The sequence below is a fragment of the Giraffa tippelskirchi genome, chromosome 3 (assembly GCF_054371585.1).
Source record: "Giraffa tippelskirchi isolate mGirTip1 chromosome 3, T2T-mGirTip1v1.2.pri, whole genome shotgun sequence".
NCBI lineage: Eukaryota > Metazoa > Chordata > Mammalia > Artiodactyla > Giraffidae > Giraffa > Giraffa tippelskirchi.
This window is the reverse complement of record NC_137277.1, coordinates 86,608,878-86,629,444: the sequence shown is the minus strand read 5'-3', so window position 1 is coordinate 86,629,444 and position 20,567 is coordinate 86,608,878. Positions and strand designations below refer to the sequence as shown.

The window sequence follows — 20,567 nt, the reverse complement described above, 5'->3', positions numbered from 1 at the left end:
TTAAGAAGCCAAGGGCAGTGCCGCCGGGAGACGGGGCGGGGCGGGGGCGGGGGTTGCGGCGGCTCCCGGCCGGAGAGAGGCCACCCGGGAACCCGGACGCCGCAAGGAGCAGCCCGGACTCCGTCGGGTTCCAGGGCCAGAAGTCGCCATTGTTCTGTGAGCGACGGTTTCATGTCTAGGGTATCTGAGCCTCCTGGACGAGAAAAGGAGTGTAGGAGCACGAGTAGGCAAAGCCCGCCATGTTTGTTCCGTGCGGGCCCCAGTCGGCCCGCTGCGATCACGCTGGCGCGCTCCGACTTCAATCCCGCCCTCTCCCTCGCCTTTTCTTCTTCCCGGGAGTTTTAACCCTTTGGCCCGCAGCCCTAGCCCGCCACGGGGAGCCTTTCTCCACCTTCTCGGGCTCCGCGCCCAGCCTTCAACCCCCTGTTTCCGCTCTCCAGCTCTCAACGCTGGCGGAACCCGACCCGGGACGCAGACGGTGGCACCGGGACTCCTGAGGATTCCCCCCCAACTCCACCCCCTCCAATAAAAAGGCCTGCGGAGACTCCAGGGAGCGCTGCGCAGGCCTCCCATGGCTAAGATGCTGCAGTGTTGGCGGTCTGGCCCGACCCGGAGGACGGAAAGGAGCTGAGGCGGCCGGGGAAAGAAAGGTCTATTGAGAGATTCTGCCTGCGTTCTCACGTGCAGGCAGAGTGGCTGCTCCTCTGAGACCGGCCTGCCTGCTCCTTTCTTTTCGAGAAACACAGCTTCTTCCCCGCCCCGCCCGGGCCCAGGCCCCGGGGTGGAATGTAACATCTTGTAATGTGGCAATCACTGCCAAACCCGTCCCCTCCAGGGGAACTCCCGGCAGGGGGGCCTGGGAGGGTTGTGGGGCCTCTGCATCCGCCCGCGCAGTTGAGTTTGCGGGGGGCGAATGGGAGGCTGGCCAGCTGGTTAGGCTTGTGTGGGGGCGGGGGAGGCAGATACCAGAAGGGGAAGGAGGCTTTCCTGGGACGGTTTTGGGTATCGACCCTGTGAGAGCCACAGTCTCGGGCGATCCTGGTCAGACCCGGCCAGGGGCCCGAGTAATCAAGACCGCAGCATCGGGCTTCCTTGGTGGTCCAGTGGCTAAGGCTCCCGGCTTCCAATGCAGGGTGCCGGGTTCGACCCCTGGTTAGGGACTGCAATGAGGAGTTTATTTAAGAAAAAAAAGACTGCAGGATCGCATCCTACCCACCGGCTTACGGGGACGCCAAAGTCAAATGAAAAGGGACCACTATTTAAGGAGGAAGAGAGAATCTGTGGTTTCATGCTTGAAGAGGTCTCTGACCCCAAACAGGTTCAAGGCACTGGTGGTCGCTGTCCCCTAATGGGAAAAGACCTGGCCTTTGAAACTTTTCATTGAGTGCGTGGGAAGGGGGTGTTTTGGGGAGAGCTGAGTTGCTTCTGGGTTTCACAGAAGGACGTCAATGAGGACGTCTCCGTGAGGGGGCTTTCTGCTCCTGGACATCATTCTCCTTCCCGGGACCTTTTAACAGTGGGGAAACCATCGGACCACTTCCTAACTCCTCTCTTTACCCCCTCTTTTCCGCCTGCCCCCCTTCTACCAAAGAACTGTTTGTAAACAAAACTCCGATCTTCCAGCACTCTCTCCGCCCCCGCCAAACCTGATACTTCCCCCCCAAACTCGCCCCACAAGTCTCGGAAATCCTTACACAGGACGGATATTCACAATTTTCACAAGTAATCCTGAAAGAAGGCGGAGGGGAAGCCTCCTAAACGATCCCACATTGCAGCCGCGCTGATTAGGCCTGGGATCCGTTCCCTTTCTCTCCCTCCCTCCCCCCCAACACCAGCCTGGGAGCGGCGGGAATTTGGGGCAGCGGGTGGGGTGTGTATCTACACCCTAGAAGCACCCAGGGCGGGGTGGCCCGCGCAGGGCGCGTGCAGGGCCCGGTTTGGGGGGGGGGCGGTTGGCGGAGGTGGTGGGGGGTTGCGAGGAGCAGGGGACTCAGGAGCGCCCGGAGTGCCTACAGTGGGAGTTGGAACTCAGTGTCCGTGCTCTGCCGGAGTTCCGAGCGACCCTGCCGAGTGTGTGTGTGTAGCGGAGGGCGTCGGGCACCCCTCACTCTTCGACTTTCCTCCCCCTGCTTTCCAGCGCTTGTCATATCCTGTCTCTGGCCTGATATTTCACGAGAGCAAATGGAAAGGGCTTACAATGAAGATTTATGTGTGTTTCGAGCGGGGCTGCTTTCCCAGTGTAGGGAGCCGGGATCGCCGCTTCCCATTTCCATTTTTCATTCGCGCTTTGGAGAGCGCAGTCCGACGCGGGGGGGAGCCTGTCTGCGGCGGCGGGCTGATCACAGGGCTCCGCGTCTCCCGGCTGGCCGCGAGAGTGGGAGAAGGCCTCGCCAGCGCGTCGCCCCCGGCGGGGCTGGAGCTGGCTCCCGCCTCCCCCCAACCCGGCTTCGTTTCTCCCTCCGCTCACCCCTCCTCCTCCCTGCCCCCTTACTTCTGGGACCCCGGTTCATCCTTTGCTTTCCCTTCTCTTTGCCCTTCTCCTGGTCTGCGGAAACGCCCCCTTCCTCTGGCCCCTGCACCCTTCTGCTCTCTGCTTCAAGGGCTTCCCGGGGAAAGGCACGCCGTGGCCCGGCCCGACCCCGCCGCCGCCGGGTGCCAGGTTCGGTGACTCCGGCGAGTCTGCGGAGCCGCGGCCCACCCCGAAGCTGGGGCCGCCCGCCCTCCCGGCTCCCAGGCTCGCTCATGCCAAGGCCTGTTGCGTGATTCCAACTTGGGCTGACATTCCCTGCCCCGGGCGCTCCGGCGTAGGCCTCTTAATCATCTTGTCTGCTGCAGATCCTCGACACCAGCCAATTTACTGCCCCGTCTCTCCTCGCTGGTTTCAGGAGGGGGAGGGGAGTGCGCGCAAAGGAGGGGAGGGCATAGTCAACCGCAGAAAGAAGGCTGGCACCAGCTACTGGCACTCAAAGAAAACCACAGAATGTGGCGGTGGGGGGCGGGGGGAGGAAGGGTAGCAGGAATGGGGTCTGCTAGGCGCCGACTGCTTAGGGAAGTCAGAATCGTGGGGTCAATGAGCTTCATCGCAGGCCTTCCCAGCCCGGAAAAACAATGCAGGAATGCAAACGGACACTTGACTGAGTAGCCTCCCCGCCTTCCCCAGAGCCCCAGGTCCGTGGACCATGCTCTGTTGTAAATCAGATTCGATGCAGGCCTCAAATCAATCTGGTCAGAAAAGTCAAGATTCTTCTCAGGGATGCCTAGAAGGTCACCCTTGTTCCACGTCTGTTTTTTGGCAGAGATTAGTTGAGGACACACAACAAAGATGGCCTAGCAGAGAGGAGGCCTGAATCTGGCAAGGGCTGTCTGACTTGCCCCCAGCCTCCTCCCCAGTAGACACTGACCACTTCAGAAGGGATGGCTAAAGTTCAGGTTCTCATATAGGAAGGGGCCAGAGCTCTAGCAGCCCTAGAATGCTGTTCTCCCACACAAGGTGAAGTTGGAAAGGACTGTGGGTAAAACTCTGGACCTCATAATTGCAGGCAAAAGTAAAACCTCAGTATTTGGAGGCATTGGGGTAAAACTATGCTGTGCTGTGCTAAGTCGTTTCAGTCGTGTCCGACTCTATGCAACCCTATGGACTATAGCCTGCCAGGCTCCTCTCTCCATGGGATTCTACAGGCAAGAATACTGGAGTGGGTTGCCATGCCCTCCTCCAGGGGATCTTCCCGACCCAGGGATTGAACTCACCTCTTACCTCTCCTGCATTGGCAGGTGGATTCTTTACCACTGATGCCACCTGGGAAGCCCATATACTACTATACTGCTAAGCAAAATTTTATTGAGCATTGACCATGTGCCACACACTGTGTTACATCATTGCCTGGTTAAATGCTCACAACTCTGACATAGCTATTATTATCTATTCCATCTTATAGACCTGCAAACTGCAGCACAGAAAGTTTAAGCGGGTAGCCTAAAGTCACCCAGCGATTGAAGTCAAGAAGTTTCCAAGTGTAGTGCTTTCAAGGAAAAACAAAACAAACTTTTAGTTCTGCAGACTTTTAGGTCTGCATTACACACCTACCCCTGGCCTTTGAAGGGAATGCCAGAAATTAGGGTCAGTTCCAAAGCTGGACACTAGCTGTTTGGGACCCAAGGTGGAAAGCAGAGCTGAATCACGTTTGGACCTTTCACCTCCGAGATGCTGAGGTGGAGCATCTGTGGATAATGCCGATTCCACAGCAATTTGCATCGGTCTCCGTGGGAACGTGCATGAATTTGTGCCAGTGTGATTCGTATGTGATAGTATGGATGTGCTTGTGAGAGTCACAGTGTGTGATTGCGTGTGCTGCGTGTGTGCTAGCGCAGCCCTGTGTGCCCGTGGTGGCCCCGCATTCCCAGTCTCCTGAGAGCCTGGGTGACTCACTGAATTCTCCACTCGGTCAGCCCCAGAAGAGCTGCAGGGCAAACGGAGGGGAGGGTCCGAAGTAGGGGTCTGACCCGGCTTCCGCAGGTTCCCCGCGGCGGCGGCCTGAGTGTACTGCCCGGCCAGCACCGCGGGCGCGGGGGCGGCTGAGACCGCCCAGACGCGGGGCTGTGGCGCTGGCGCCGGCGCCGGAGGGGCCGGGCGGGTGGAGGCTGGAGCCACCCGGCGCTGAGTGACTCACCGCGCCGAGAACGGGCGAACCTCGAGCCGGGACTCGCATGCGGGCAGAGCGGGAACCCTCGCGGCGGCCCTGCGCTGAGTGCGCCTGTCCTCGCCTCGCCGCACCTCACCGCAACTCGCAGCCTCGGATAGATGTAAATGCCACTGTCACTCTTGACCGACCCAGTTCCCCCCTGGGCAGCAGCTCGAGCTTCCAGGTTGTGACACCAAGGAAAAAGTGCACACATCCAATGAAAACAATAATTTATTTAAATAATCTCTTCATATTGTAAAATCAACATTAAGAGCATGTTGTTTTCATAATAAATAACCCCAAAATACCTTTCATTTCAAGAACAAAGACTTTAGGATAAGATAAATCCAAATCAGTAGCTTAAACTGAGAAAATCTTTCAAGGGAAAAAGAAAACGGAGGGGTGCTGAGGTCACTGCTTAACCGCAGTTTTCACAAGTGGGGGTTTACAAAAAATGTCTGAAAAGATGAGTATGTTTATACAAATAAATCAGTGGGAAAATCTGCAGACACGTTTATTTACAAACGCTATGTCCAAGTCCAGGCTAATAATCCTGAATAGGTTTTAAAAAAGATAATTTAAACACATTTTTTTTGCAGTGTCCACATATTAAAAAATCGTTTTTCCCCAACATCAAAATGAGGTCATCCGCAAAGGCACCTAAACTTTTAAAAAAATAAAAATAAAAAAACTCCACTGGTGAAGGATGAGGAGAGAGCTAAGGGAGGGAGGGGAGCGTTCCTGGGAGGAGAGCTAAGTCGGGGGAGGGACGCGGGCTCCAAGTGCTGGCAACAGCCTGGCAGAAAAAAAAGCGGCGGGCCGTCGGGGTCAAGGGGGCGTGGGGGGGTGTTGGGCAGGCAGGCAGGACCCGGGAGGTCAATAACCCCAGAGGACAGGAGCTGAGCCTGGGGGCGGGCGAGGAGAAAGGAGCCTCAGAGGGCCAGGGCAGCCTCTTGGGCGGGGGAGGCGTCCCTCTCCGGGACTCAGCTCGCGGCCCGCGGCGAAAACGGCGCCGGGCTGCCTCGTCGGGCGGGGAGGGGAGGGGAAGCTAGTCTGAGGCGGGGCTCAGGTCGGCAAGGCCGCCGTGGCAAGGTTTCTCCCGCGGATGCCGGGTTTCTCGGAGAGGAGCCCGGGGCGCGAGAACACGCCTTCCAGTCCCCGAGGGTAGCAGGGCCTGGGGGCAGGCCATCTCGGGCCGCCACATCCGCGAGGGGCGGGTGGCATCCTCGGGCCGGACGGAAGGACCCTCTGGCTCTGGGGACGAGCACTGAGGATAACTGGTCTCTGCACTCAGTCTCTGGCGCGGTCTCCGGGGGTTAGAAGATAGTCCCGGCGCTCACCGGGGCGCCCCCGCCGCCACCGTGGTGGTGATGATGGTGGTGGTGCGGCTGCGGGGTTTGCGTCGGGTGCAGCAGCGGCGCGGCGGCCTGCAGGTGCGAAGCGGAGCCGGAGGCCTGATGGTACCACGGGTAGTTGCCCAGGAACGCCGAGGCCGCGCTGCTCGGGCTGGAGCCGGAGCTGCCCGCCCCGCTGCCGCCGCTGCCCGGGCCGCCGCCGCCGCCCCCGATCCGCTGCGGCGCGCCGAAGTCCCAGGAGGCCGGCGCCGAGGCCGGCGGCGAAGCACAAGGTGGCGAGGCGCTGGCCCCCGGGTGCTGCTCCGAAGGGATCTCACCGCTTTTCCACATCTTCTTGAACTTGGATCGACGGTTCTGGAACCAGATTTTGACCTTTGTGGAAAAGGGACCTGAGCATTAGTGGAGGAAACTCGGCCTGGGATAGGGGAAGGGAGGAAACTTAGGAAGACCGCCGCTAAGGGGAGCGGGGTGGGGGTGGGGGTAGGGTGAGTTGTCAGCCTGGGCAGGTAACCGGATCACGTGCTGCGGCCTCGGAGGCTCTGTCGGTTCCTAGGAGCGGTATTCTCAAAACAACAATAACAACAAACCGAAACAGCCGATGTGTGTGCACGGAGAGTGATAGTGACAGCGGAGGGGGTCAGGAGAGCCAATTGTTGTACCCGCTTAATCAGCAGTGTGCAGGACAACTTGGCACGGGACTTCTGCCCACAATGGCACTTCCCTTCCATCACATCACCTGGGGGATTTCAGCTTCGGGCGTAAAAGGTTAGGCCGTCCAAGGCGCGGCCTCGAAATCCTTAAAATTACTTTAAAAAACCACCAAAAACCATAGTCCTCAACCTGCCTGCTTCCCAGCCATCCCAGGGCAGTTCCCTCCTCATCTCTCCCAGGCCGGGAACCCTCACCTGAGTCTGGGTGAGGCCTAGGGACGCCGCCAACTCAGCTCGCTCGGGAAGTGCCAGATATTGAGTCTTTTGGAAACGCCGCTGAAGAGCCGCCAGCTGGAAACTGGAGTAGATGGTTCGAGGTTTCCGGACTTTCTTTGGCTTCCCGTTTACTATCCGGATTTCAGGTTCGAGGTCTTCCTTCTCTGCAATGAAATGGAATCGTGAGAAACATGCAACCGTGGGAGCTCAAGAGTACCCGCCCGCAGGGAGGGTAAAGTGGAACTTGGCCTAAGCCGGGAGGCGGGTTATTGGAGACGCTGCTCTGCGCTCTGGCGCAACTTTGCAACGCGCCGACCCACGCCGCCAACGAACCCGGGAGCTGGCCCCTCCCGGGAAGAGGAAGACCGGCGCAAACCTTGGAGAGAGGAGCAGCAGGCGGTAGGGAAATAAGGCTACCGTGAGGCGTGCACCTCGGCTGATGAGGCCGCCTGGTGCCACCACCTGAGGTCCCACCACCCGAGGGACGTATCCGGTGACCCTCGGCCGATTGAAGATTTAGGAGGGTAAAGGGCGCGAGGCGAGCAGGGAGCAAGCAATGTGAAAGGCCAGGGCTCCAAATGGATCTCGCCCCAAACATTTTTATCCACCACCCCCTCCCCCCCACCCCGTAACTAGACCGATTTGGCACCCGTGATGCCAACTTTAAGCATACCAGGTTCGTTGTTGGCCGGGGACGAACTGGTCCCGTAGGGCGCGTAAGAGGTGTAGGCGGCGGTGTAGCCCAGATCGTAGCCGCTCTTGGCTGAATACGGGACGTTGTTGAGGCCGCTGGCGTGGTACTGGTAGGAGCCCATGTGCGCGTAGGGCGAGCCGCCGCCGCCGCCGCCGCCCGCCGGGTGTTGCTGGTTGGTGTAGTAGCTGCTGTCGGTAGCTGTGGACACCGGGAGAGTGGGCGACTCCTGAGGCTTGTGGAGGCTGCCGCCGTTGCTGCCGCCGGGGCCAGCGCCGCCGCCGCTCGGGGGCTGCTGGTGCTGGTGGTACGTGCTGGAGGCCGTGATCTGGGTCGAGTGCATATCAGCCACCAGACTGTCAAAGACTCCAGTCATCCTGGCCCGGGACGGGAAAGAGCAGGGGTGGCGGGCGCGAGGGGGGTAGCGAGGCGCCTCCTCCGTCTCTCCCTGTCCCCTCCAGCAGCCAATGTAATTACAGAGGGGGAGGGGGGAGGAAAACAAGAAATGTAGCAACGGTCTAGGCAACTCCTCCTCCGGGGGAGGCGATCACCGTGCACTGCTCGGGACAGCTGCCGCCGGCCGCATCCTCTCTCCGCCTCTCGGGCTGCTCGGCTCCTTGCCCAGCGCGGTCTCGGGCGAGGGGCGGGGAGAGGAGGGGGCAGGGGTGGCTGGGCCTGGCCTGGGCTCCGGGAGGAGGTGGGAGCAGGTGAGCAGCCCCGAGCGGCTTTACGATTGTCTGTGGGGCGGGCTCCTGCAGGGTGGGCATTTAACACTCATCACGTGAGCTCAGGCGACGTCACCTAGCAACGGCCAATCCGAGGCTCCCGGCCGCAAGGCTTCTGGCGCCCTGGAACGCCGGACCGGGGTGGGGGGTTGGGGGGCGGTGTCACAGGGCGGGCGCTACGGCTGCTGTGGTCGCGGGTGCAGACAGGCTGCTGCCTAACGTGAGCTGAGAGGCTGGAGGGCGGGGGACGGTGGGGAGTCTAGGTGGCCGTTGGATGGTAGGAGAACAGAAGGCGTGAAGACGGAGACGACATTTCGCCTCTGAGGAGGAAGAAATGGGGTCTTCCATCCCATTCTGTGTACAAGTATCGATCAATGCCAGTGATTCCTACTTTCATGTCTGAGGTCAGCATTAAATATTAATCGAAATAAAGCGATCCCGAGACCTCGGCCAGTTCCAGCTCCGCTTTACCTCGAAGGGTCTGACATTTACGGTTGTCAGCCCCTAGACACTTGACGTAGCCAACTGATTTAAATTAACCATAATACCTGCTTCCTAACCAACCCAGAGGGATATTAAGACAATTAATTTGTTAATATTTAAACTATTTTCTTTGTTCCTTGAGAGAAAAGCTATATAAATTCAAAGATATTATTGCTAATGATATATTTGAAACCATTTTCCCTTTATACTTTTCTGACACAGCGAGACTCTGAGTAATTACGTGTATTTGATGGCTAATTGACAACCAAAACATGATCCCGGTGATTTCCTCTCTAGGTTGGAAAGCTAGACCAGACTGATCACATGGCTTTTCAAGTTCATTCTAACTCCAAATTCCATATTTTTACGAAAAAAGAAATGGGATAATACTTTGGTGAGAGAGTTGTCTTGATATTACAAATCTTGGTAAACTTACAGAAGCAAATAGAAAAGTTTTATCTCATGTACTTACGACTTTTTAAAGTTATTTTCATCTCAGGATCCTATTTGACCCTATCGCTGCAATTTATTTTTCTTTTAAATCTGGTAGCGACTTCTGTATGTGTTTCCTCCTGGTTGGAAGCCATGGCCCGGTGTTGAGGGACATTCGCCTGTACTTGACTCCGCAGTTCCTGCCTTGTGGCGCCACCTGGTGGAGGTGTTCGTGATTGCGGTGGAGCCCGTAGACAGTCTAATGACGCCGAGGCGCCAGCCTCTGAAACCCCCCAAAAGAACAAAATAGTAATTAAAAGCCACAAAATTGTGCTAGTGCGTGCCATCTGAAGCACCCCGTCCTAAAGACATAACAGGTCGCTGAAAGAACTTGTTACAACAACTGCCTAATGGAAAACAAGTTGATACTTTGAAAAATATCTTTGGTTTTCTTCCTCAGAAAAAGCAAGTGTGTAATTAAAACTCCAGCATCCACAGAGCTCACTCTCCACGGAATAGTGAGGAAGGTAATCCGCCTTCAGATCTGCCTGGATTTAATTCCCAGCCGTCCTTTTGGTTACAAAAAGCCCCTAGATGGAGAAGAGTGAGCAGGTTTAGAAAGCCTTGGGAGGTGGGGCTCACCACTGGGGCACAGCTTGCTGCTTTGGGGCTCCAGTCACAAACTTAACTTCTTGATAAGTAATGAAGATTGCTTTTTGGTGTCTTCACACCACATGAGGAATCTTTCTGTCATCACAATGGTAGTTGTTTTGACCTAAGGTAGAAACTTGTTTTCCTATTGAAAATGAAACATAAAAGATTCCTCCATAGTCTTGACTCTCTCTGTTCCTTTGTTTCCCACCAGACTTTTTCATGGTGGTAAGTGTGTTGAATTTTATTAACCGTGAGAACCTGCAGTAATAGCATGAAGTTTAGGTCAGCTGAGATCTGGAAAATGGCATCTTCCTGGAAGGAAATATGACCCCAGTTCCCCTTTAACTGGAAAACAAGGGACTTGTGTGTGGGGGAGAAAAGACCAGAGGCAATGAGCAAAGAGAGAGAGGGAGAGTGACGCAGAATTTAAAACTGCATTTGGAGAATCAAGTAAAGACCTGAGATGTTAATTCTGATAATCCAGGCACAAATCTGGGTTTACCTAAATTATCTGATCCCTGCATCACAATATCCAAATGATTTCCTCCCTTTGGTCTAAAGTCAGGGAGGCGGTACTGGAGAGAACTGACACTCTCTTCAGCAGTTCAGAGTAGGGGCATGCCTCTCTCCATAATGATTGGAGAGGAGTTTGGCTGGGCTCAGACCGAGTTTGGGGTAATTAGACATGTCTTCTTGCGGCCAAAATTCCTCCTCCACCTCAAGGCATCCTCCTTCCCGTTTTCTATAGAAGGATGGGGGAAGGAGGGGGATCAGTGTCTCTGCTCTGGTCTTGTATGTTCCACATCATCGCTGAGACCTTCCTGCTTTGGATTCCAGGCCCATCAGGGTGTCCCCACGGTACTTTATCTGGTCACGGAGTCTCACCGTCTCCTTACTTGGGAGCCTTGTGACAACCCTTGCAAACAAGGACGTAATCATCGTTCCCATTGTACACAGGAACACTGAGGCTCCAGCGTAGAAACGACTTCCTTTGAGTTAAGTACACCTCCTTTCTCTGTTGCCATAGTGTAAACCGCAGGGTATTTACTGTAAGCCTCCGTTGAACAGCTGCCGATCTCCGGAAGACAGCGAGCGGCTTTTTGAATAGGTCTGTTGCGCCTAGCTTTCAGTTCCTGGCCTGGGTCAGGAGGCCAGGGCGTCCGCATCGTGTCTGCGGGAACACTGGGCGTCCTCCATTACACAGAAAGCCAACGCCGAGGGGTGCCCTGGGGGAGAGGATGCCCCCTGCCGGCAGAGGGTGGGCGCCCGAGGGCTGTTCGTGCGCAGCCAGGACAGTCTCTTTCTCATTCACCTACCTCGCTCGGGGTCACACGCGCTGCTGCTAGACTGCCTTCTGTCCCCACTCTGCCGTCGAGGGTCCCAGGGACACGGATTTCCGGGCCATTGGTCCGAGAGGCATTCTTTCGTGTTTTTGTTCCCAAAGTGTTACCTCTAGGGTCCTGCAATTTCAGGTCTCTTGGGAATTCTTTCTAGAAGTCACAGACCTCGGGAGAGGGTTTGGTTTATGGGAACCTCTCATCTCCATCTTTCCAGGACCAGCCTGGCCGTGCTCTTATCCTTTCCCCACTGGACGTTGCATCATCTGGGGCACAACTCTCGCTCAGTCTTTTCGCTTCACTAGTGTCCTCAACCTGGTTCCACCCCACCCCCATCCCCGTCCCCAGCCCCTAAAGAGGCCTTGAGGGACTCGTGGTGTGGCCAGCCCCTCCCAGCCCCTCTGGTCTGCAGGCTAGCAGGGATCAGTGTTCTTGAATCCCACACATTTTTCGTCTCCCTTGCATAGACTCGAGGAGAGGACATAGTAGACACACTCTGACTGGAAGGAAAAAAACCTTCTGGAAAATTCTTCGGGGACTTCGCGTGGGGCCCAGGGTCCGTGCAAAGAGTAGATGGCCTTCGGGTCGTCTGCCCTGTGCTGCCCTGGCAGCCCCCAGCCGCACCCTCACCTCACCTCTCCAGTCTGCACTCACAGACCCGGGCGTTTCCGCACCTTTGGTGGCCCCTCGCCTCACCTCTCCGCCCCCCACCCCCCGCCTTCCCCACGAGCTCGAGTGTCTCAGCCAGCCAGTCCCGCTGACCGCTTACCATGCCGGGTACCTTGCCAGCTGTTGGGAGTGCCTGTCCCCCAGTACCTTACAGTCTCGTGGAAAAAGTACGTATTGCCATGACTAATAGTGATGGCCAGCATTTATTTCTTGAGCGTTTCGGGATCGCCAGGATTTCTGCCAAGGACTGAGCCCTGGGAACCATCTTATGTGGTCGGGACACAATTATCCACATCGCGGAAACCAAGGCTTAGAGACTGACTTTTTTTTTTTTTGGCGCTTCAGGAAACGTAGCGGCGTCGGGAGTCGAACTGCAGGTCCGGGCCACAAAGGCAAGGCCGCTGTCACCCGAGGCCGAGTTTCAGGCCTGGAGGTCCCGGGCAGGGGCTCCGGGGCAGCGGCGCCAGGGGTGGACTGGACGGAGCTTCTCCGGGAGACTAGCCTGCGCCGGCCCTGCCCGGAGGGGCCCCAGCGGACTAGGGGGACCCCTGGAACACACTCGAGGGTCCCTATAGGGGGCGCGAGGGGAAGGCGGGTGCCCCCTTCCACCTCGCCTGCGAACCCCAGCTCCTCGCCCCGTGTTCTGTCCCCGCCGAGTTTGCGCACCGGAGCCCCCTGCTCTAGTGGGTAAACCCGAAGGGCCTGGCGAGCGGACGCTTCTTCACAGCCGCAACCTGCGTCCTGGCGCTGGGTGCTCAGTTAAGCGTGCTTCTTTCTAGAACTTTCAGACCAATTTCCCGGACTACCTTCTAGGTCTTCCTGAGCCAGATCCAAGCCCCTGTCGCTTTATTGTCTATTCGGCGGTTAAAGCAAAGAGAGAGAAAGCGGGGTTTCCTGACCCGACCAGGGCGCTCACAGTGGGGCGAAGGGTTCCCCGGGCTCGGAGGCGCTGCCAGGGCCGGACACTCGGCAAGGCGGGCAAGGTGTCAGTGGGCGAGAGGCACGCGTCCTCCTTCCGCGGCTACAAGCTTCAGATCTCAAGCCCGGCAGGCGGGCCATGCGCGCTGATGGAGTAAGTTACCCCCTCATCCCCACCCCACCCCCAACTACGATCCCCAGCTCAGAACACTGGGACCTTCACTTTGCACTTTCAGCGGATGCAAAGAGGATGTGCTTGCAGACTCCTTGGCTCTGGAGCCAGACTGTGTTGGGCTGAACCGCTGCTGTTACTGTGTGACCTTGGAGCAAGGACTTCTTTTTTCTGTGCTTCACTGTTTGCATCTGTAGAATGCAAGTAATAATAATAATAATAATAATAATAATAATAATACCTTCCGAGGGGGAGGGGCAAAAACAGGTGAAGAGGATTAAAAGGTATAAAATAAGTTACAGGGATGTAATGTATAGCACAGGGAATATAGCCAATAGTTTATAATAAGTATATAGGGCTGCTGCTGCTAAGTCGCTTCAGTCATGTCCGACTCTGTGCGACCCTATAGACGGCAGTCCACCAGGCTCCGCTGTCCCTAAGATTCTCCAGGCAAGAATATTGGAGTGGGTTGCCATTTCCTTCTCCAAGTATACAGGGAGTATAATCTATAAAAATGCTGAATCATTTGTTGTAAACCTGAAACTGACATAATATTGTAAGTCAGCTATGCTTAAATAAAAAACAAAAACAAGCAAACAAACAAAAAAACCAATACCTTCCTCCTAGGATTATTGCCTGGGAATAACACATTTTCTTGTCTGCTGCCCATGCATCTGAAGAACTGGGCATTCTCTGGTCTAGGCACTGCAGGTTCTAAGAGGCCAAGGCAAGGGTGTTACCCCGTTTTCTTCTCCAGTGCATAAGGACGCCTTCTCCAGGCAGAGGGCTGAGAGCAGAGGAGGCCTGCTGACTCCAGTGGACCAGAGCAGTCTGAGGATGTAGGCATCCGCCTCCCGATCCGCAGTGCATGGCCCATGTGTCTTAAAAAGAGGTCAGGAGCTAGGATGTGGGGAGCGCAGGGCTGCCTGCAGCACCGAATTTAGGAAAGGCTCTGAAGGCTGTTCCTAACCCATGTGGCATTGCACTACCCTTATTCAGTCCCCTGGACAGAGCCCCACTCTGCAGAGCCTTAAGTACTTTCCGTGAGTGGCATACCCAGGCTGCTTCTACACCTCTTTGAAACTGAAGAGGGGGACGAAGAGGAGCCCTGCAGTTTGTTGACAATAAACCCTCTATAGCTATGCCTAGCTCCTTGCATCCTTTTGAAATAAGAGGAAACATTGTTATTTAAAAAATTGCAAAGTAATTTGTAAGAGAATCAAACAGTATTGAAATATATTGGAGTGGTTTAACGTATAGACTCTGGGCTCCGTTTCTTTCTTTCTTTTTTTTTTAAAGACCATATCCTTGACCTATCTTTCTTTCTTTTTAAAAATTTTTTTATTTATTTGGCTGCTCTGGGTCTTAGCTGTGGCATATGGGATCTAGTTCCTTGACCAGGTATTGGATTCAGGTCCCCTGCATTGGGACCTCAGAATCTCAGCCACTGGACCACTAGGGAAGTCCCCTGGGCTCAATTTCTAACTTGGCCATTTGCTAGTTGTGTGACCTTGGGAAAATTACTTAACTACACCGTGCCTCAATTTAGTGTTTAATCAGGATAAAACCTCATCATTTGGGATAGTGATGGAAAATTGTGGAATAGACCAAGTGCTGTCTCCCCAAATCTGATTTTTTTTTGGGAGCACAGCTAGACCACCATTTCCACGTGACCCTTACAGTTAGATTAAAGATGTAATTCAATTCTAGGCAATCGATTAAACAGAGGGAGAGTCACTCGTGCCACTCCTAGGATGCGACATTGAAGACAGAGTTGAGACTCCGCCCTGCCTCTCTTCCGCTGGTTGGACCCAGAGTCAACCATGCAGATGACATGGCCCTAGGGTAATCACTCAGAGGAATCTCTCCTAAGGAATCTTTAATACTTGCCTTGAATGCTTACCTGACCAAGAAATAAGCTTCTCATATTTTAAGCTACTGATTTTGGGGATTTAAAAAATATATTTATAGCAGCCTAAACTACTGTAACTAATATGACCTTGGAGTCAGAATATGATGACTGTCAGCAAGTTACAAAAAGAAAAAAAAAAAACCACCCAGAATATATTTTATCTGTGAAAGCTAGAGATTGAATTAGGAGCCAAGTGTAGAACTCAAACCATTTGATTCCTTGGTGCATTCAGTCCATGAATAGAAATAGGTCAGCACAGCTCATTGTTCTCATCAGGAACTTAAATCTTAAGATGATCATTGTTGAGGTTATGGCAAGTCTAAGTCTAAATCATATGTGTTTCTTTTTAAAGGTGACAGGTTGCAGGAGTTTTGTCACCCTGCTATGTGTTGCCCTCCTCTTTATGTCATTGTCAGTCTTGCTTTTGGCACATGCTCATTACTCTTAGGAGTTGTCATGAGGCAATAAGCCCACTTCCTATTGCAGTCTATTTTGGATCCACAGTATTGCATTCTCTTGGCAGAATTCAGTTAGCCTTTGCCCTTCTTCATTTTGTCTCCAAGGCCAAATTTGCCTATTACTCCAGGTATCTCTTGACATCCTACTTTTGCATTCCAATACCCAATGATAAATAGAACTTTTTTTTTTTTTTTTTGGTGTTAGTTCTAGGAGGTCTCCTAGGTTTTTGTAGAACTGATCAACTTCAGCTTCTTTGGCATAGATAGTAGGGATATAGACTTGGATTACTGTGATGAATGGCTTGCCTTGGAAATGAACTGAGATCATTCTGTCATTTTTGAGGGTGTGCAAAGTACTGCCTTTTGGACTCTTTTGTTGATTATGAGGGCTATTCCATTTCATCTATGGGATTCTTGCCCACAGTAGTAGATATAATGGTCATCTGAATTAAATTCACCCATTCTGGTCCATTTAGTTCACTGATTCCTAAGATGTCGATGTTTATTCTTGCCATCTCATGCTTGACCACATCCAATTTACTTTGATTCATGGACCTAATATTCCAGGTTCTTATGCAATACTGTTCTTTGCAGCATCACATTTTACTTTCATCACCAGACACATCTACAACTGACCTTCGTTTCCACTTTGGCCCAGCCGCTTCATTCTTCTGAGGCTATTAGTAGTTCTCCTCTGCTCTTCCCCAGTAGCATATTGGACACCTTCAGACCTGGGGGACTCATCTTTCAGTGTCATATCTTTTTGTCCTTTTATACAGTTCCTGAGGCCTCACAGCAAGTATACTGGGGTGGTTTACCATTTCCTCCTCCAGTGGATCACATTTTGTCAGAACCCTTTGCTGTGACCCATCTGTCTTGGGTCATATACAACAACACAACATGGCTACATAGCGACATGGCTCATAGCTTCATTGAGTTATGCAAGTCCCTTCACCGCAAGGCGGTGATCTGTGAAGGGGGTCTAAGCTAATGGGATGGGCCAAAATAAAGGCAGTACAAAGGCAAGAGGTGCTGATAGTGAAATAACTTAAAATAGGAAACACATTCATGTTGATGTATGGCAAAACCCACCGCATATTGTAAAGTAATTATCCTCCAATTAAAAATATATAAATTAATTAAAAAAAAAGAAGCATGGCAGGAAACCTCCCACTAAAAGGGCCCTAAAGGCTTTCCTTTAAGGAGAGTATATACAAACCTAAGTGAAAGGACTTTGAGATGTCGTTTTAGACCATTTCAAGATAGTACTTTTGCTTATTGTCTGGTTCTCAGCAGTATTCTCCTTGCCTATGTCAAACTACATAGTCAAGTTTTAGATGGATAATATGCTTTGATTCCATCCAGAACTGAGCAAAATTTATTTCTTCCAGAAAAGTTTGACCACTAAGGAGTCACATGGATTGCTGCCACACCTAAGACTTTTATGACACCCAGAGATCATTTAACATAGTGTCTTCATCTGCATCAGCCCAATTAGTAATAGAACCAACAAATTGTATGTTTTACTATGAGGAAAGTGCTGTTTGCTTTTTTTTTTTTAAACAAAACAAAATGTAATCATTTACCCATAACATCAGTAAGCCCCCAGACTCTTCACATCTTGTAAAGGAAGTGGCAGCTGAACTTTGCAGCGCCAGTTGCGGGGCATGTAGGATCTTAGTTCTCTGACCAGGGGTGAAACCCAGAGTCCTAACCCTGCAGAGTCCTAACTACTGGACCACCAGGGAAGACCCAAGCCCTGACTCTTGTACCCTAATAGTTTCTCCTTGGGCATGTCTCACTATATGGAGGATTCGATAACACTCTTTTTTTCCATTACACTTTTGATACTCTGACCATCTGGTCTTCTTATCCTAATTTAAAGCATAGCTGGGGGAATCCTGAGATGTTTAAACAAGATTTTACTTAAGTCTTGGGATGATAGGGGAAAATAAACACCAAAAGTACCCTGGACCCAGATGGCCAAATGCTGTAAACTCTGTTGGTTTGGACCATCTGTATCTTATATGCAGGATCCCATCACCTAGTGAGTGACTGAATGAAAAAAGTGACACATCAGAGACTTGAAGGGTAAATTAGAGTTAGCGAGGTAAAAAGTTGAGAAGAATATTATAGGAAGAAAGAATAACATGTGCAAATTTCAGAGTCTGAAAGGGATATTTGCAGACATGGAAGAAGGTCAGTTGGATTGGACCACGGAGCCTGAGAAGAGTGTGGAAGATGAAGCTGGCAAGGTAGGAAGGAGCTCGATCATATAAGACCTAATAGATTTTTGACCTAGGAGCAATGGGAAAGCTAAAGGTTCAAAGGATTTAAAAAATTAATCTTATTTTGATTTAATTATAGATTCCCATGCAGTTGTAAGAAATAATAGACATCTTTTGTACTCTTTACCCACTTTTCTTCCAATGGCAATGTCTTACAAAGTTATAGTATAAATCACAACCACTCCCACCTGCTTCTTGACCCCTCACAATGACTAATCTGTTCTCCATTCCTATAATTTTTGTCATTTCAATAATGTTATATAAATGGAATCATATGAAACCTTTGGGTTTGTCTTTTTTCATCAGCATAATTCTCTGGAGATTCATCCAGATTGTATGTATCAATATTTTATAATTTTAAAAACTTGTTTAGTAAACTGGTGTACTACTAGTTTAACCTTTCACCCCCTGTAAGACACCTGATTGTTTTCAGATTTGGTTATTATGAATGAAGCTGCTATGAATATGTGTGTATATGTTTTTGTGTTAACAAGGTCTTTGTTTCTCTGATATATACGATCAGGAGTACTAATCCAATATGACTGTGTCTTTGTAAAAAGAAGAGGTTAGGACACAGACACACACACAGGGCGAAGAGCATGTGAAGACACAGGGAGAAGACAGCCCTCTGTAAGCCAAGGGGAGAGGCCTCAGAAGAAATCAACCCTGTGTTGGAGATGTTAGCAAAAGCAGAATGATAATCATTTTGCAATATGCAAGTGTATCAAATGAAACTGTATATCTTACACTTACACAATGTTATATGTGAAATATATCTCAATAAACCTGGAATGAAAAAAGAAGCAGCTGACGCTACTGACACTTTGATATGTGATTCCTAGCCTCTGGAATTATAAGAAAACAAATGCCTGTTGTTTAGAGTGTTCTTTAAAAAAGAAGAGAAGACAAGAAAAACTCTGCAACAGAGCCTATTAAGAGGATGATAAGAGAAGCTACAGGGTTGGAGAAAATATCTGCAAGTAACATATCCAACAAAGACTGGAATGCATAACCAATCTCTGGTTCTTGGTTATGGTGGCTCTACAAATTAATACACTGCCGAATTGTTGAACAGAGTGGCTATACCATTTCATATTCTCACCAGCACTGTATGAATCTAGTTTCTCCACATACTCATGACCATTTGGTGGTGCCACTGTTTTCTATTTTAGCAATTCTGATAGCTGTGTGATGGTATCTCATGTGGCTTTAATTCCCATTCCTCTAACAGATAATGATGTTGGGCATCTTTTCATGTGCTTATTTGCCAAATGCATATCTTTTTTTTCAGTGAAATGTTTCTTCATGTCTTTTGCCCAACGGATTATTTGCGTATTTATTACTGAGTTTTGAAACTTTATGTATTCCAGTCTTTGTTGGATATGTTGTTGGCTGGTATTTTCTCCCACCCTGTAGCTTGTCTTATCATCCTCTTAATAGGCTCTGTTGCAGAGTTTTTCTTGTTTTCTCTTTCTTTTTTAAAGAACACTTTATTGTCTGGAGAATGGATATAGAAGGGACAAGAATGGATGTGAGGAGACCAATCAAGTATTTTTTTCCCCTGTAGTTTAGCTGCTAAACTAAGTGGACAGAGAGAAAATGTTAGAAATGAGTGAATTCCAGAAATATTTAGGAAGTAGAATTAATGGAATTTGGTGAGGTCAAAGATGAGGGAAGCATCAAGGCTGACTCCCAGGTCTTTGGCATGAATAACTGGATGGATGGTGTTACTGTTTATCAAGACAGAATATTGGAAGAAGCTTAAATTGAGGAGAACACTATGAGTTTAGTTGTTTTTTTAGATACAGTTTTATTGGACTATAGTCATGCTCATTTTTGAAAATTGAAATATATTTGACATAAAACACTGTATAAATTTAAGGTATACAACATGTTTATCTGATACATTAAATATTAATATTGCAATGTGATTGCCATTGTAGTGATCATTAGCACTTCTATCACATTGCATAATGATCAGCTCTGAGTTTAGTTTTAAACATAATAAGTTTGAGGTATCTCTATCAGTTACCTATTGCTGTGTCATAACCTGCCCCCAAACTCAGTAGCTTCAAGCAAACCCTGCACCAATGGTCTCCATGACCTCAGGGCAGTCTGCTTGTGACTTGGTTTAAGTTTATTTCCAAAGTCTAGGGACTCCATTTCCTGGGATATGTTGAGGATTTGTATCTTAAAGTACATCAAACATTTCAAGTGAAAAGTGTTGTAGAATGAGGGCAAAGAATCATTTATCTAATTTTCATGTTTACATAGCATTTGTTTTAAAGTAGTAAGAATCTAAATTCCAAATGTGGTTACAAAATCAGCCTCCACTTAAACTAGTAAGTGCATTTTAATGAAGCTTAATTTAAAAGCATGTATTTGCATATTGAAATTTGCTTGAACCAACTTGTAGAGCTGATCTCCAGAGCAGGGGTTTTCCTGTGTTCTGAAAATGTGTCAGTTTTTTCAAATTACTTTTCATGGCCTGGAAATCTTAGCTCAGTTGGTATAAGGGTTAGTAAAATGGAGAAGGTTCAAATTAAATTGTTGTATTAGTTATAATACTTTTCCAAGTTGTTCTTAGAATGTTCTTGGGATTGTTTGGAAGTCAAATGTCATGTTTTGGAATAGTGTGTTCAACGTGTGTGTGTGCACGCTTAGTCACTTGGTTGTGTCCTACTCTTTGTGACCCCATGGATTGTAGCTTGTGGGGCTCCTCTGTCCATGGGATTTTCCTGGCAAGAATACTGGAGTCAGTTGCCATTTCCTCCTCCAGGGGATCCTCCCAACCTAGGGATTGAACTCTTCTCTCCTGCATTGGCAGGCTGATTCTTTACCTCTGAGCCACCTGGGAAGCCATGTTAA

General features: G+C 50.7%; 1 protein-coding gene and 1 long non-coding RNA gene across 3 annotated transcripts in view; both read right to left on the bottom strand.

Moving 5' to 3' along the window:
• Positions 1-4,892: 4,892 nt before the first annotated feature.
• DLX2 (distal-less homeobox 2) lies at positions 4,893-8,440 on the bottom strand. Of its 2 annotated transcripts, XM_081577789.1 has the most exons (4): positions 7,634-8,386; positions 6,940-7,124; positions 6,252-6,406; positions 4,893-6,197 (listed from the first exon to the last, which is right to left on the bottom strand). In XM_081577789.1, the coding sequence occupies exons 1-4, from the start codon at positions 8,025-8,027 to the stop codon at positions 5,996-5,998; spliced, it is 936 nt and encodes a 311-aa protein (XP_081433915.1). In that variant the 5' UTR covers positions 8,028-8,386; the 3' UTR covers positions 4,893-5,995. The 2 variants fall into 2 exon arrangements, with proteins under 2 accessions (XP_081433915.1, XP_081433914.1); XM_081577788.1 differs by having other exon boundaries at positions 4,893-6,406; positions 7,634-8,440.
• A 3,700-nt stretch (positions 8,441-12,140) lies between these two features.
• Positions 12,141-20,567, bottom strand: part of LOC145541408 (uncharacterized) — a 29,957-nt gene continuing 21,530 nt past the window's right edge. Inside the window, exon 2 of the long non-coding RNA XR_014078985.1 lies at positions 12,141-13,232. This is a non-coding gene — a long non-coding RNA (uncharacterized LOC145541408). The remainder of the gene's footprint in view (positions 13,233-20,567) is intronic.